This window comes from Tasmannia lanceolata, unplaced genomic scaffold (assembly GCF_043159265.1).
Source record: "Tasmannia lanceolata isolate RefF3 unplaced genomic scaffold, GAP_Taslan_0.1 ptg000007l, whole genome shotgun sequence".
NCBI lineage: Eukaryota > Viridiplantae > Streptophyta > Magnoliopsida > Canellales > Winteraceae > Tasmannia > Tasmannia lanceolata.
In genome coordinates this window covers 9,872,163-9,888,548 of record NW_027518684.1, presented here as the reverse complement: position 1 = coordinate 9,888,548, position 16,386 = coordinate 9,872,163, and the positions used below count along the sequence as shown (strand labels likewise).

The following is a 16,386-nucleotide window of genomic DNA, read 5'->3' as shown; positions in this document are numbered from 1 at the left end:
ATTCTGTAATCAAAATTCAGCACACTGAAAATAGACGAGTTTCATCATTTCTTCCATAACTCTAAAAAATACGTACGGGCACCGACCAAAATTTATATCAACATGTACCATGATTGGATGTTGGCTTAATTCTTCCAGGCATTCTTTGAATGAAAAAAAACTCTGAAATTCAATATATACTTTCTTTTCTACATAAAATGGGGCAAAAATGAGAAACAAGTGCTACAGAAATTAGGGCTGCAACTCGAGCCGGGTTATACTTGACCCGCATCGACCCGACCCGAAAATAGCTTGGGATGGGTTCAGGTTTCATGGGTTTCAGGTCGAGCCGGGTTGAGCATTCAAAAGCCCGCATGAATCTCGGGTCGAGCCGGGTTTGAAGGGGCCCGACCTGACCCGACCTGAGTTACATAAGTTATAGTATGTACATTTTTTTCTACTGTTAGTTAAAAGTTAAAACCCACGCACCCACTGTTATTGTATGTGAGTGTAATTTCTGCTTCTATGAGTTGAGTTGATTCAAGTGTTTGATTCAGCATTGTTTGATTGTAATTACAACATTGTTTGATTACAGCATTGTTTGATTCAAGTATAATATGAGTGTAATTACATCATTGTTTGATTCAAGTGTAATTTCTGCTTCTATGAGTTGAGTTGCCTTGCCTTGCCAAACAAGAATTTTCCTTAAAAAATTGCGTCAACGTGAAAAAACCCGACCCGAGATATTTCTCGGGTAGGGTTGGGTTCTCCAAAACCCGACCCGCCCGACCGAGTTGCAGCCCTAACAGAAATCGTCATATGTCTTCTACATTTCATTTTGAAAAGCAATTTTTAGTGACAATAATCAGTTTCCCAAAAATCTTATAGAGATGTAGCATAAAAGATGAAGTCCAAGTTTGTTTACCAAAAAAATAAGGTCGGTATATGTGCTTATAGACATTCAAATTCATTTGCTTATACTTGGTAGGGGTTTGGTGCTTTATTTGCACTTGTTTTTCCGTCCAAAATGTTGTTGGTTAAGGACAGGGTTATTATTGTCGTTGGATCTATAGATGTGGGCATTTGAATTGTTTTCACTGTTTTGGTGGAGTTCTCTGAATTTCTGTACTTGCGTCTAACTTTTTACTCGTGAAGATATGGTTTTTCCTTGAACGGTCTCTATTGGGTTTACATCTACAGATGTATGACTCGTTGAACTGTTCCTAGATAAAAGAAAATATCTATCGAAGTAATATCCCTATCTGCTTAAATAAATTTATTGGCATAAAAAACCCATCAGCATAAATGTCCTATTGGCATAAATCTAATCTAATCTAACTACTATATATATAAAGGCAAAATGATGGGCTAAGTTCTTCCACCCTTTTGTGTTAATTCCAATTGAATCCCATTCATTTTCTACCTATCCTTTTTACAAGAGTATATGAAATTATGTATTTCCCTTAGGGTAATTTTGGCATTTCCTGCTCCTTGGAAAAGTAAAAAAGCATTCATTGCTCTCTTTTGCTGGGATTTGCTAGCTACAACCGACAAAGGAGTTTCGCCCTAAGCTCACTTTTCGGTAGCTTTTGTCACGTTTCATTGGATAACTTTCTTCATTTTGGGAAAAGCTATTGCTTCGGATGAAGGGCGATAACGAGTGGGACAAGCGGAATTCCTGTGAGGGGTGTGACGTGTCGAGACGAGATGCTTTTATTGGATTGAAACTTTCCCAGAGCGTAGGCGATTAGAGTGGTTGGGAATAAATCTATCCAGTAAACGAGTGTCACGTGGAGACGTTCCGTATCATTTGGTGCAACTTGTCCGGATCGTGTTTGAACTGGTCTTTCTTTCTGTGGGGCCCGCTTGATTCTCTCACAATGGTTTGGCAATTTTATACTCGAGATGCTAGGAAGAAGCGCGCGTGGCCACTTGTTCAGGCATTACTATCAAGTGATGGGTCCCACAACAGGACATGGGTATTTAATAGAGATCGTCGATCATGCAGATCATCATTAAGTGGTCCATCTTCGCGTCATGAAATCTAGAACGGACATCCCATTTTGAAGTACCATTTTAACTTTTCTTGGTGGAATTACCCCAAAGCAAGTGGTATAAAATGAAGGAGTCACAATACGCGATCAAATGACTTGTGACTGCGGGTCAAATCAACGAATCAGAACACGTCCACGTGGCATTGAACCATCTAAAGTGATCGTCGGTCTTAGTGCTCTTATACAATCTTACTTAGATAGTTAGGATCACCCAATTATTACGCTTTTTTTTCTTTGCATTGAATTATCTGAAGTGAGGCTTTCCAAGAACGGCTTAGATCAGCCATGGTTTGATTGATGATTGGTCATGAGGGCATGTTTGAGATCATTAGGAGCGTCATGCCTGGGCCTTTTGTATCCCTCGTCGCAGAAATATTTGCTTGCACAGTTTGTCAAAAAAGCATACAAACCCAAGTACTATTGAGATCATTAGGAGCGCCATGTCTGGGCCTTCTCTATCCCTTCTACCATAAATATTTGCTTGTGCAGTCGGTCAAAAAACATACAAATCCAAGTACTACATGCTGTTTTCTTCTATCTTGTGTTCTTTACTGATAGAGGAATAAATCTTAACAATCAAGTATTTCAAAACGACCTGTTTATTTTTTTCCTAATTTTTGAATTAATGAATGAATGTTCTGTACTGTATATAAGATTCCAAAATCTTATCTATATGTAATTCTCAATGCGGTTTGATCATGCCATTGAAAATGTATATATTTGCTATCCAATCAATAAGTAACAGCATGCATTTTTAAACAACTTTAATGACTCAAGCTAACATATTTATCATTTAATGAAATATGGCTTTTACAGTTAAATGTTCTAAAATATAAAATACTTCACATTTTTACTAGTATATTATCAGCATATTTTTACTAGTATATTATCAGCATAAAAAGGCTATCAAAGTAACCTATTGGGGCAATCTCTGGGCCCTGCTTGGTTGCAGGTATTTACCTCGAAGAGTAGTGGTATAAGTAGTCAACATGGAGGAGACAAGTCTTGCATTTACATGTAACTTAGCTCGTAGAATAGTTGTAGTGTTTGGATGTCAACCTCGGAGAGTAGCGGTAGGGAGTGCCATTACCAATATAGATGGAGGAGATGGAAAGAAAGAAAAAGCATCATTCCCATAAAATCCAAGCAAAATTCCACCTTTTCGTGGTTTTACATGCAATGATTATAGGGATATTATCATAAATTGAAGGTCCCTCTAAATAAAAATTAAATAGGTTTGGTTCAAGTTATCTTTATTGGAGTGTAAAAAAAAGGTAGGACATTTTAGAAATATATTTCATTTCCCAGCTTTTCCCGAAAATTCCTGCAGTCCAGACAAGCCCTTAGGTTCTAAGGAAGTTTGCGACCAGTAAGGAACGAATGATACGAGTCATAAGACTCATAGTACTTCTTAACACTCTAAATAGGGAAATGATATAGCACAACCATATTTTGAAGTTTTCAAAATATGGTTGTGCTGATAACATTACCCTTTAAATAACAGGGGAGTTGCTAGGGACCATCGCAGAAGGCATTTCGCAGGCCGGCTGTTGAGCAAAATGCGTTCTACGATGGTCCATAGCAAATCCTAAATAACAAATATACCAGGATTGATACCCTTCTCAGTTTAGCGAAGTGCCTTCTAGGATTTAGCCAACTAGTTTCAAATTTTCGAAAAATATTTGCAACAAGTCCCAAAAACTCCTTACAGACTGAGGCACGTGCTTAGGAGTGCTTTCGCCTTTTGGGCACTTCACGCTAGCATTTCCCTTTCAGAAACAGGTTAAAAAAAAAGGGTGGCCCAGTGCATAAGGTTACTACCAAAAAAAAAAAAAAACCAGTACCTCGCTGGCTCACAGATGAACAAGGCACAAAACCAATGCCGGCACTGATATATTTGGCGACCATGCGCCATAAGCCCAGCGAGTAGTTTGGCGACAGATACGCTATAAGCCCAACGGGTAAACGAGAGATAAATGTTTCGAAGTCACAGGCTGCCACCGTTCACTTGTTTCTGAGAGTGCATAATTGAGGCAAGGAAGCAAATCAAAGAGTTCAGCCATATGCCCATATCAACAGATAAACTGCTTAACCCCATGAATCATAACAGTAAAATCAGATTCTATAGATGACTAATTCACATATGAAAAGTTCAAGTTTCATAACCTTGTTGGATACATCCAGTATTTTCAAAGCATGCTACATAATTCAGGTACCCATATCTGACGGGTGAGTATCACTGGAACTGGAAAAATTGAGTGGTTTCCTGGAAATTTTCTTCCTACCAACTCAAGTTGATTTTTCCTAAAAAACACCCTCTTCTGATTTGTATCTCGATCAGTGTCGTTTCCTGTTTTCCAGTAATGAAGATAAGCATTCAACATCCCAGCAAAAGCCGAACTGCACTTCATGAGGATAGACACAGAGATTTAAATAATAGAAGCAACCCATTAGCTCTTGGCTTTGCAATTATAATGAGTCAAATGGAAAAATGCGTGGATCCTTCAGTACATCTATTTACATGCCTCTGCAAATGGAAACTCAACTTTGAAAGTGATATCAAAATGCAGAGTTGTCATAATTTGTTCTGGGTATTAACGGGCCCCCTTATTTGATCTACAAGAATGACATCCCACGTTTTAGCTCCTGCGAGAGAATTCCCATTTCCGTGTCTCCTACTGTGAAGTCTAAGGTTGTTTCTAACGTATATGAGATCTTCTGCTCTCTCTACTCCTAACTTGTTAATGGTTTCCGTGTAAGCCAAATCGTCATTGCTCCAACTTTCTAGGAAAGTAGAAATACTCGAAATCTGACTCAGAATCTTTATCGCTAATGTTTGCAATTGGGGTGTTTCTGAGCCGAAATTCTCCCACCATGCAACTGGGTCCATTTTATCTCTACAGTCCACGGCATCTTCCTCGCCCAACGACCCCTCAAGGTTCCAGTAAGAGCTCAGTTGCTCTCTAAGAACTCGTCGAGCAGTTCCATCACATTCATATCTGTCTAGAGTAGCCTTCCAACCCCGCATCACAGCTTTATCTTTTGTCTGACCTTTTCCGAAATACCGTGGGTTCAGTATATAACCTGTAGCGTGCAGTGGAGAGAACAACACTTCCCACCTGGTCTCTACTAGGACCTCCAATTGTTTCAATACCATATCACCAATTCCTTTACTCCTCACGGCGTCAATTGACCGAATGCGCCAATTGTAAATGTCACCCATGACAGACCTCTCAACATTTAGCAATCCTAGAAGCCTTACAAAGGGTTCACACACTTGCAACATCAAATGGGCCCCAGCCCAGAATTCATTCCCCAGAACCGTCGCTTCAATACTAGATACATCCTCTGGAAAAGTGAGTTTCCACTGACTCCAGTCCTCGCTAAGAACCACCTCTAGCAAAGCTTGCTTAAGCTCAAGAATCCTTTGCACCAAGTAATAGGTGGGTGTAAACTTTGGGTGAAGTGGGTCCACACTCTCATCTTTTAAATCTTGACTAAAAGTAAACTGAAAAGAATGTTGTTGAGTTAGAATGGTATGCTGAATTCCCTTGGCACACAAAACAATAGGCTTTATCCAATCCAATCCGATCATATCATCCATCAACATGTCTATGGAATGAGATGCACATGGGGACCAAAATATTTGTTGGAATTCCGACTGAATAAGAGATCCCAGTGATTTGGCTGTGGACCAGGGATGCAAAATTATCTGAAGCACATTGGTGGGCCCAACTTCTAAGACTGATTTCTTAAGAAAACCACTGAATACGTCATCTGCTTCATCTCCCTTTTTTACATCAACAGCTTGTAAAAATAAGAGTCCCCTTGGACTCGAGACAAAAATATTGATACAGTGACAGCCAATCTTACCTACAGATCCATCAACACAGATAATTGTGCAGCCTGTATTACCCCATGACTCCTTCACAGGAATTACAGCTTTATTTATTCGTGTTTTCTCTTTGCTCAAGAAAGAATTTGATAAATTTTCTATAGATGGAGGTTCGTACCCTGGGCCAAAGGCTGCAATTGCTTTAGCCATGTCATGGAAGTAGGGAGAATTAGTGACGTTGAAATTCAATCCATTGGCATAGAAAAATCTGGCGACTACATCATCAACATCCTCTTTTGCAAAAGCTTTCCACACACACGTCAGACTTGGCTGTGATGGCCGAATGCGCTTTCCAGGCTTTGTGGTTCCAGCCATCCGTTTCTTTTTTCTAGCAATTCGTTCCTCCTCCAGAATTTGAAATGCCTCTCTCAAAGACCTATCAATTGCTGGGCAGCTTTTAACCCCAACACCAGTGAAGCCAAGAAGGTGGGCCCTCACACGGGAGTAGGATCCATTATACCGTAGGTTGCAGTGGTTACATTTCCACCTCTTGGTACCACTTCCCTTTTCAAATCCTCCAAACACGCTAACATGTTTCCACCCCCACTTATCATTTTCCGAGGGCATCTTTTCAGCCCAAACAAATGCTGTGGCATCACAATCAAATGAAATAAAATAAGTACGAATGAAACTTTTCATTATCAACTTTGACATGGATGAAGACAGCACAAGAAAAAGTGTCTCCAACATAAATAATGCAAATTCCATTTCAATGCCAAAAGACGCCATAGAGAAGGGCTTTGCAAATTAAGGATTTTTGCTTCTAACTGGGCATGTTGTGGTACAAGTTACAAAGTTATAATTGCATTCTTACTGGGTGAAAAATGATAGGATGCTCTCGATTTATTGATATAAATGAAGAAGTAATGTATAGGAATGCAAATGGAAACAGAACTCAATTTAACACAATAATGGCATTTTGCATTACAAAAGGACGCATGGCAAGGCAGTTGTGCACATCATTTTTATAGGAAATCTAGAATACGGAAGCTGAAACCGTTCACACCTCCAAATCAGGAAGACATATTACTACCCCAAAAGGCAGAATGGATTTAAATTAGCAGGTGATGTATCTGGAATATAAATTGCACGGCCAAGTATCTGGTGCAAATAGAGTTGACTCAGTGGCTTTATTGTGTTTTGAGCATTCCCAAATTAACCTGTATGCCTCCCAGCATTTAATAGTTCAACTCCAAAATGGAAACAGTCTCATGCAATTAGAAAACCAGGTAGCTAAAGAATTAAACTTCCCTTCAGGGTGTGGAACCTCTAGATTCTAAATACAAGCTTTCTCATGTTTGATCTTAGAAAAAAAAAATGTTACTGCCCACCTGACCTCCAACTCATTTCTTAAATGCCAATTATGAACCAACTTGGAATGACTTGCTATGGGTGTTCACGTAAACCTTTCTTTAAGAAAAGGTAGAGATGTGTCAAGGAACAGAATAAAACTAAACTACAAAGGAAATCAATAATAAGAATATATGTCTATATACTAGTGAACACTGTGTACCAATTGTTAACATAAAGCTTAGAAATTCAAATTAAGAATATAATTAAAACGTGACACAAAAAAGTGGCTATTTTAAATTTTGTATTTCAATCGGTTTTGATGTAGTATATGAATTTAACATGAATAAAGTGGCTATTTTAAATTTTGTATTTCAATCGGTTTTGATGTAGTATATGTAACTTAAACACAAGTATGTACGCTGGTGCCATATACACAAGGTTGCAGAGTAGGCCATGCAACCTTGGAAAAACCTGAGCAAATGACATGTCAGTACACTTCAAATTTCAACGACTTCTAATACTTAGAGGGAAAATGAGCCTACCAGTTCTAAACCCTCATGAAAAAACCAACAAGGCTCTAAAATTACTAGTTGAGGTTGTCTTAGAAGAACTTAAGGCAAATCTCAAAAGAGACCTCAAAGAAAAAGACAGGGAAGACAAAGATTGTGGAAGGTAGCTTCCAATATGAATGAGAGAAACCCTGCTTTTTTCACTGTGAAAGGTAGAAAAGTTAATTGAACAAATAGCATGCAATTACAAAATAATGGACATACAATACCAATTAACCATGACCCACATCTAGTATTTGTGAGTCAACCCTAACCATTGTGGAGAATGTAATTTCCATATATCTAAAAAACTTTCTCCTATTGTTCAAGAAAGTGGACATTACACCGAAACCGAAACGTTTCGGTTTCGGTACGAAATTTCGGACGAAATCTTGTAAAAATTTCACCGAAATTCGGTGAAATTTCCGAAACGTTTCACGTTTGGTACTTTTCCGACTCACTGTGAATTTCGTTTCATTTTCCACCGAAACCGAAATATTTTGGCCGAAACGAAACGTTTCGGCCGAAATTTAAAACCATGCTCTTAGTTGCAAGATGTCTGATGCAATATCCATAGGTCCTTTAAACCAAAATTGGAGGAATAATAACCTTTAAAGAAATAAATATTTATTTTGAATTGAGGTTTAAGTTGCAGTAGGAAGGTTAAATTAGGAATAGTTTATAATTAGAAACTGCTTATGATGGAAGGTTATGTTTTTAGAGGACATAAACAGCTTATGATGGAAGGTTATGTTTTTAGAGGACATTTGGATTAGTTTTTTTTTTTTTGGAAAGTTTCTATTTTTGTTTTGAAAGAATTCTAGCTGGTTTAGAACTGTTTTACATGTGTTTTAAAGTTGAAATTTTTTCTAAGAATATGACGTAAATCCAGCTTCGATGACTCTGATACTAAAATAATGTGAATCCATGATAGCCAAGAAGACAGACAGAATGAATAATCAAGATCAAGATCAAGGAAGATCAAAATCACGGTAAAGAAATTCAAGACCGAGTAAGAGATCAAGATCAAGAAAAGACGGGGGATAGGGGTAGAAAGGAAAGTGGTTTATGAACCCAACCAAGGGTAGCAATTTATGAACCCCACCGGGGGGAGCAGTTTATGAACCCAACCGGGGGAGGGGTGAAAAAGATGTAAGAAGATAGGGAAATAGGGAAGGGAAAAGGCAAACAAGTAGAGATATGAAATATGAAAAGAGAGAGATGAAGGCGGAATGTGAAAAGAGAAAGATGGATTAGAAGAAAAGAAGGGAGAGAGAGAGAGAGAGAGAGAGAGAGAGAGAGAGAGGGAGGAGAAGAGAAGAGAGAGAGAGAGAGAGAGAGAGAGAGAGAGAGAGAGAGAGATGGGAGGTCCGGAGCATCAAACTATATGACCAGTAAATTCAATACACTTTTTTCCTTTCGGTTACATTCTTCACCGAGTCATAACGTTACCTTGATTGATGAGACTACATCTCGTGTCTCAGGAGTAGGTGTGGCTTCCTCTCATTTTGGTCTTCCATTACCTTTTGTCCTTTGTGTGCACAAATTTCTTTTTAATTTACTTTCTATTAGTTAGTTAACTAAACATCTTAATTGTTCTATTTCTTTCTTTCCCCCTTATAGTGTTTTTCAGGATCTGAAGATAGGGTTCGGGTCGTGAGGTGGATAACTAACCTTCTTCTTTGGATGACACACCTTCTCAATGCAGGTTTATACTCGTGGCCCTCGAAGTATTTGGCAGACTCATCAAGATGCACCTATCTCAGATCCTCCTCCACCGTCCAATTCCCTTCCCGGTCGGAAGGGCCTCCCTCAGGTAATCGGTTGTCTACTTTTCCTTTTGATACAGTTGGTTGTTGATTTTCCAGTTACTTCTTGGACTCTTTCACGCACTGTTACACATCATATTTCTCACTTTGTCTTCTATGATGGTATTTCTCCTTCATATCAGACATTTCTCTTTGTTTTTTTTTATGTTGTTATGTCTAAATATGTTGCATAGGCATTAGCTCACCCAGGTTGGCATGCCGCCATGTTCATTCTAATGGCACTTGGCAATTGGTCCCACATCCGTCCGGTGCTCAAACTGTTGGATGTTGAGGGGTGTTCTCGGTCAAGTATTTGTCGGATGGTACTGTTAAGCATCTGAAAGCCGGGTTGGTTGCGAAAGAATATATTCAGACATCTGGGGTTGATTACACTGAGACGTTTTCTCCTGTTGTGAAAATTTCATCCGTCCGGGCTCTTATCTCATTAGTTGTAAACTGGGGTTGGCCACTGTATCAATTGGATATGAAGAATGCCTTTTTTGCATGGTGAACTTATTGAGGAAGCTATATAGAGCAACCTCATGGGTATGATCAGTTGATCAGGGGGAGATGGGATAAGTATGCCGTCTTCATAAGGCTCTTTGTGGACTGAAACAGCCTCCCCAAACTTATTTTGGGAGATTTAGTGAGGTTGTTATGCACTTTGGTATAAAACAATGTATTGTCGATCACTCAGTGTTTAGTTCTCACTCAATATATTTTCTTGATAGTTTATGTGGATAATATTGTTATTATTGGAAATAACATGATAGACATACAAAAGCTGAAAGACTTTCTTTAACTAGAGTTCTGCACCAAGGATCCGGGTTGTCTTTGGTATTTTATGGGAGTTGAGGTGGTGTATTCTCGTGACGGTCTTTACTTGTCTCAGAGAAAGTTTGTGCTGGGTATATTAAAAGAGAAGATCCTTAGGAATAAAACTTGCTGAGATACCCATAGATCTTGTATGAAGCTCTATCCATATCAAGGGAAGCTGTTGGAAGATCCAGGCAGGTATAGGAGATTGATTGGCGAGTTGATCTACTTGACTATGACTCATCCTGATATCTCCTTCGTTGTAGGCGGTAGGAGGGGTTAGCAGATTTATGAGTTCTCCACAAAAATTTCATTGGGGAGATGTTCTTCAAATAGTTATGTACTTGAAGAGTGCTCCCAGGAAAGGCTTATTATTTAGAAAACATAATCATGTGAAGTTCGAAGGATTCACTGATGCAGACTGGGAATAATCTCCAGCATACAGGAGGTCAACTACAGGATATTGTACCTTTAGTATCGTGGCGAAGTACGAAACAAGATATGGTGGCTAGATCTAGTGCGGAGGGGTAGAATATCGAGCTATGGCTCACACTTGTGAGAAGTTGACTTGGTTGATATCTCTTTTGTCTGAGATTGGCATTCCTTCCTCATCGCCAACGTCATTGTACTGTGGTAATAGAGCAACCATTCATATCACCTCAAATCCAGTCTTTCATGAGAGGAATAAGCACATTGAAGTGGATTGTCATTTCATTTGTGAGAAGCTCCAAAAGGGAGAAGTATGTATTATGTTAACCCAATTTGGACTATGGAGATCAATTGCCTAAATGTTTACCAAACCATTGAAAAAGTCTAAGTTGAGTGATATTTGTAACAAACCGGGGTTGTATGATACATACACTTCAGCTTAAGGGGGAATATTAGAAGGGTTAAGTAATTACGTGCCTGTTTAAGGGTATTTTAGTCTTTCTCCTTGTACAATCCTAGTAATATATATAGATATCTATAAATCATGTTTGTGAAAGGTCTGAACATTGACCCTCACTTTTCTCCATCTCTTTCTCTCTCTATTTCTCCTCCATTACTAACAACTTTTAATGTCAAAGTACGATGAAATTATCTATGAATCCCAAGTTGTGATTGTTATAGTTACTTAGATGGAAATAGTGAAATTAAGATATCACAAATGGAATGCCCAATTGTGGAGGAGTTTTTGTATAACATTTCTAACAAACTGCCTCACGGGTTAGTGCCAAACTACATGTTATGGTTCAAATTCACCCAAGAATGTCATGGGGAAGGACGATTTGGAAAAGGCAAGACATTGGAATTTATTTCCAAAGATCTCTTCTGGTATCAAGGAAGTCCTTAGGTCTGTGAAGCATTGCCATGATGTGTATACAGAAAAGCGCTTAGCTTTGGATGAAGATGACATAAACTCATGGGTGAGTTCTCCCCAATCCGAAGAGAATTATGTAAATCAGATTTCGCAAGAGTGCCTAGATGGTCTAGACTGAGCCAAGAAGAAGCCCATCAAGTGTTGAAACTTGAAAGAGCTCACGATTTGTGTCATCCAATAATGCTATTAATAAATCAACGATTTGAACAACAAATCGACAAACTTGACAGTTGACAAACAAATCGCGTAGTCAATCAATAAATTATCCATGAAGATTGAAGTCAATTTATTACATTTTTTTTTTCCTTTCTTGATCGAACCATAGTCACCAAACAGGATAGGAAGTGCGAAAAGCGATGCGGAAAGAGAAAGCAGAGAGGGGTTAGAAAAGAGAAGATGCGGGAAGTGAAAAGCTCTAAAGAAAGTAAATAAGAAACGTGTGTGAAGTGCCATTGAAAGTCAATATAAAGCATATGATAAGCCTCATTAAGAGAGAATAAGAAGTGTATAGAAAGAGCAGGGTTTTAGCAGCTTATGGAGGAAGTGTTAATGTAGGTAAGAATTACAACAAAGAAGACTTCGCGAGTGATTAGACTTATAAGTTTTAGGGATTTATAGTTTCACATGTTTTATTCATGTAGATTCAATGTTAAGCTTTTAGAAAAAGAACAACATAATTATTTGAAGCTTAAGATAAGTTTTTTCAAGTTTCAAATGCACTCTTTTTAAATACGCTCCTTCGACGTTATCAAAAGGAGAGAACACTCTTTAGGAAAAATAAGCACCTCAATAGAAAGTGTATTCTTAGTTATTAATAGAAAACACGTGGGAAGCATTCCGGAAGCGATAAGGGAGCTTCCCATCGAACTAGGAAGTTTCAGGTAACTATGGTTCCAACATTGTGTTATTGGAATAGGTTTTTAAAGCTGTGCAAGTGCTTCAATTATAAAAGCATGCATGCGTTAGGGTTTGAGGGAGAGATTATTAAGTTCTACTCTAGATTGAATAAAAGTTGAGAGACACATGGTCCTCTTCTTAAGTTCTTATTTTCTTCCCTGATTTCGTGACTTGCAAGCCGGATTCCTTGGCTCAAATTCATATTTTCTTTCTACACTGCATCAATTTGGAAGAGGAGAGAGATGATTTCAAGTTTTATGTGGAGTATAATTTCAAAATACATAAGATAATTTAACAGAAAATTTCAATGATTATACTTTTAATGAAAACTACAATGACGATGGAGCCCCATTATTAATTGGGAGTTGCTAGACAATTTTGCGGAAAGCCATTTTGCGGATGGCTTTTGCACATGAGAACAACCACACCGGTTGACTTTTTGGCAGATTTTGTCTTTTTCATTTAATTCAGCTGAGGTGGATATTCTATCATGCAAAAGCCAACCGCGAAATGGCTTTCCGCGAAATTGCCTAGCAAATCCCTTATTAATTTATGAGTTTCGGTCAATTTCAACAATTTAGGGTTGCAAGAATCAAAGCTTTCTCATGGATTTATCAAAGAAGATGACACTACTAAACTTATTATTCCCAATGACCATGTGAACTTCCATAAAAAAACATGATCTACTATTTTAGAAAATATATGAATAAGAATTTTTGAAGTATAGGAGAAAGGAATTGATCTCTACTCCAAATACTTCATTCAATGAACTGGATCTCCAAAATATCTTAGTTCAAAATCTCAAGAAGATATGGTAGTGTTGTTGATTCGCCAAAGTCGAATGATGTAGAGCAATCCATAGGTCCTTAAACCAAAAATTGGATTAGGATGAGTGAACTTTGATTAAAGATTTTTTTATGAATTTTGATGATTCTATGAGAACTTTTGGAATATTTTGTCGGGTTTTAGAATATCCATGTTATGGGAGAAGATGTGGCCTTTTGGAGCTTCTAGTGTTTCTATTTTAAAATAAGGAGGTTGAAGTCGATTTATGAAGGTTGGGCTAGGGCTAGATTATTATTAGAAATAATTTAGGATATGTAAATTTATTTATTTAGAGGAGATTTGGGTTAGTTTTCTTTGAAAAACTAGCTTGTTTAGAACTGTGTAAGAAGTATTTTAAAGTTGAAAAGTGTCTAGGATTAGAAGTCCATACTTTGGATAGGTTTTGGAGTAAAAAAAGGCCAAGTATATGGTCTATAGAAGTGAACTTTGAACTAGTTTTGTAACCATTACGAAAATTGAAATTTATGAGTCTTTCTGTTGTTGTTTCTCTTTGAGAGAACAAATATCTTACTCTCCTTGTCATTTATGGAGGTATGTGCTTAGTTTTCTCCTGGGTTGAATGAATCAATTTCAAGCTCATGATTTTTATTCTCTGTCTGCCGCACAAAGCCTTAGGCCGCCCATAACCTAAGCAAATTATTCTCATCATGTATCTAGTAATTTATGCTAGGTGTTGAAATTTCATCCAAGTTGGTTACGAATATAATCAGGTGTTTCTCATTATATTCAGTTAATGTGGTTCTTGCATACACATTAGCACTTAATTCAGCCCTCCACGATAGTTCCTCTCGCCTTTCGTACCAAAGTGCAGTGAGTTGACTCCTATCATTTTCCTAGTTTTATCATTCATAGAATTCTAAGGCTTCAACCTACACAATCCAACGCTGGAATGACTAATTCTGAAGTGATGTAAAGGAGAGTGTAACATCAAATTTGAATCATATCTCAATGTCATAAGTTCATAACTGTGCAATATATTTTCCATGATTTCTACCAAGCATATAGTCTTTTCAAATGAAACAATATAAAGAACGATAGATTTGAATTCTCATCTTCAATTCCCTCTATTCTTATAAGCAATGTTTTCACTGTAATTGACATATTCTAATTCTACAAATAATTCATCCATTCTTCATAATCTTACAAAAATAGTTAAAAAAAAAAAAAAAACTAAAAATAAGCATGAATTAACATCTTTAATTTAAGATTTAGAATCATTCATGAGAAGAGGTATTCAAAGAAGAAATCTTAGAAACAAAATGTGCAAATTCGAGCTTCTCTTCTTCTTTTTTTGCTTTTTCCTCTTCTTTTATGAGAATTGAAACAAAAAGAGAAAATTTCAAAAAATTAAAGAGATTGAAAAGGTTAATCACATTACCTTGATAATAATAAGAGAATCGATTGGACCAAGAACAGCTAGTGGAAGAGATTTTGCGGCAGAATCGTTTCAATAGGTTTCGAAAACGAGGGAAATTTCTGAAAAGAGGAAAATCGGAGAAGAAAAAGCGATTCCTTTGTCATGAGAAACTTTTTTACGGATCGGAAGAGAAACGGGAGGAGAAAAATATTTTCCAATCGAGGGGTTATTCAGGACAGAGAAAAACGAGGAAAATGGGAAAAACGGGGAACTTGAATGCGGAGAGAAACGGAGTTTTTTTTTTTTTTTTTTTCTCTTCTTTTTTCCGTTTTGATGCACGTGATAGGCACGTGTGGCGTGTGAAAGGTTTTTACTCTCTCTCGCACGGTTGGGTATTTGGGTAATGGGCGCACCATATACGCTTTTCCCTCTTTTCATAGCGTACTGGTATTGGCACTACCATGTTTTAATAACAGCACAAAATCAGCTTGTATTGTCTTTTCCAATTGGCTTCTGAGAGCCTTTTGGGAACTGGAATGACGTTGGGCAGCTGTTTAAAAAGAAAAGAAAAGAAGACAACTTGGGTTTGTGCAATTATTAAAACATAGTAGTGCCAACACCAGTACCCTTGGATACTGATTTGCACTGCCATATTTTAATAACTGCACAAACTCAGCTTGTCTTTTCTTTTCTAATTGGCTTCTGACAGCTTTTTGGGAGAATATCTGAAAATGATAAATGGAATAACTTTCATGTTTATGGCATCCTCAAATTTTGAATATACATCGAAAAAGGCATTTTGCGGATGGTCCGTCGCATGTCAGGGCAGTCACCTTGTGAATGAAGACAGCAACTTTTGTCTCCATTCACTGGGTGGATGGTCTGACTTGCGACAGAACGGCCGTGAAAAGTCTTTTGCAATGGACCCTAGCAAATCCCTAAAAAGATATATTAAGTTTAAGTTTTCATAAGAACATGAAACCCTCTTTCATAAATCTGAAAGAAAAGTGACTTTTCTAGCCATCTCCGGTGAGAACTGGCCGGAACACTTAACCAGAGAAGTGTTCTTCTCTTTATATGGGACAACTTTTATGTTTATGAGTTTTCTTATAAATGAGGCCAACTCGAACCCAATTCTTTCCAACCTGGCGATTTGGAAAATTGGGGTTGGGTTGTTAGAACCAGTTTTCCTTTTTAAGTATGCTTTTTCTTATTTACATTATTTTCATATTCTAGTACGTTTCTTAAATATCCTCTTCCTAGTTTACTAATTTAAGTTTCCTATTTTATTTTCTTCAATTTCTATATAATGTAAATGTCATATGACTCATAAATGAATAATCAAATTTAGTGCGATTAGGACATTGGAGGTCGAGTTTCCTCGAATTAACTCATTGGAAGCCCGAGTTTCCTCGAATTAACTAATTGTTTCCCTCTTAAGAGGGCACTATTGAAGAGAGGGTGGGAAGTGGATGGAAAACTAGGAAAAAAATAAATTGCTTTTTGAGTGGAGTTTTTCGTCTTCTTATTTTC

At 37.6% G+C, this 16,386-nt stretch overlaps 1 protein-coding gene across 1 annotated transcript; it reads right to left on the bottom strand.

Annotated features, from left to right (window-relative positions):
* Window positions 1-4,115: 4,115 nt before the first annotated feature.
* LOC143880943 (uncharacterized) lies at window positions 4,116-15,183 on the bottom strand. The gene is made up of 2 exons (XM_077383924.1): window positions 14,875-15,183; window positions 4,116-6,515 (listed from the first exon to the last, which is right to left on the bottom strand). Exon 2 carries the CDS (start codon window positions 6,493-6,495, stop codon window positions 4,609-4,611), a length of 1,887 nt encoding a protein of 628 aa, XP_077240039.1. The 5' UTR covers window positions 6,496-6,515; window positions 14,875-15,183; the 3' UTR covers window positions 4,116-4,608.
* Window positions 15,184-16,386: the final 1,203 nt, after the last annotated feature.

Bases quoted from the DNA above. Each gene is read 5' to 3' on its own strand.
- LOC143880943 (XM_077383924.1), bottom strand. From the start codon at position 6,495: ATGCCCTCGGAAAATGATAAGTGGGGGTGGAAACATGTTAGCGTGTTT.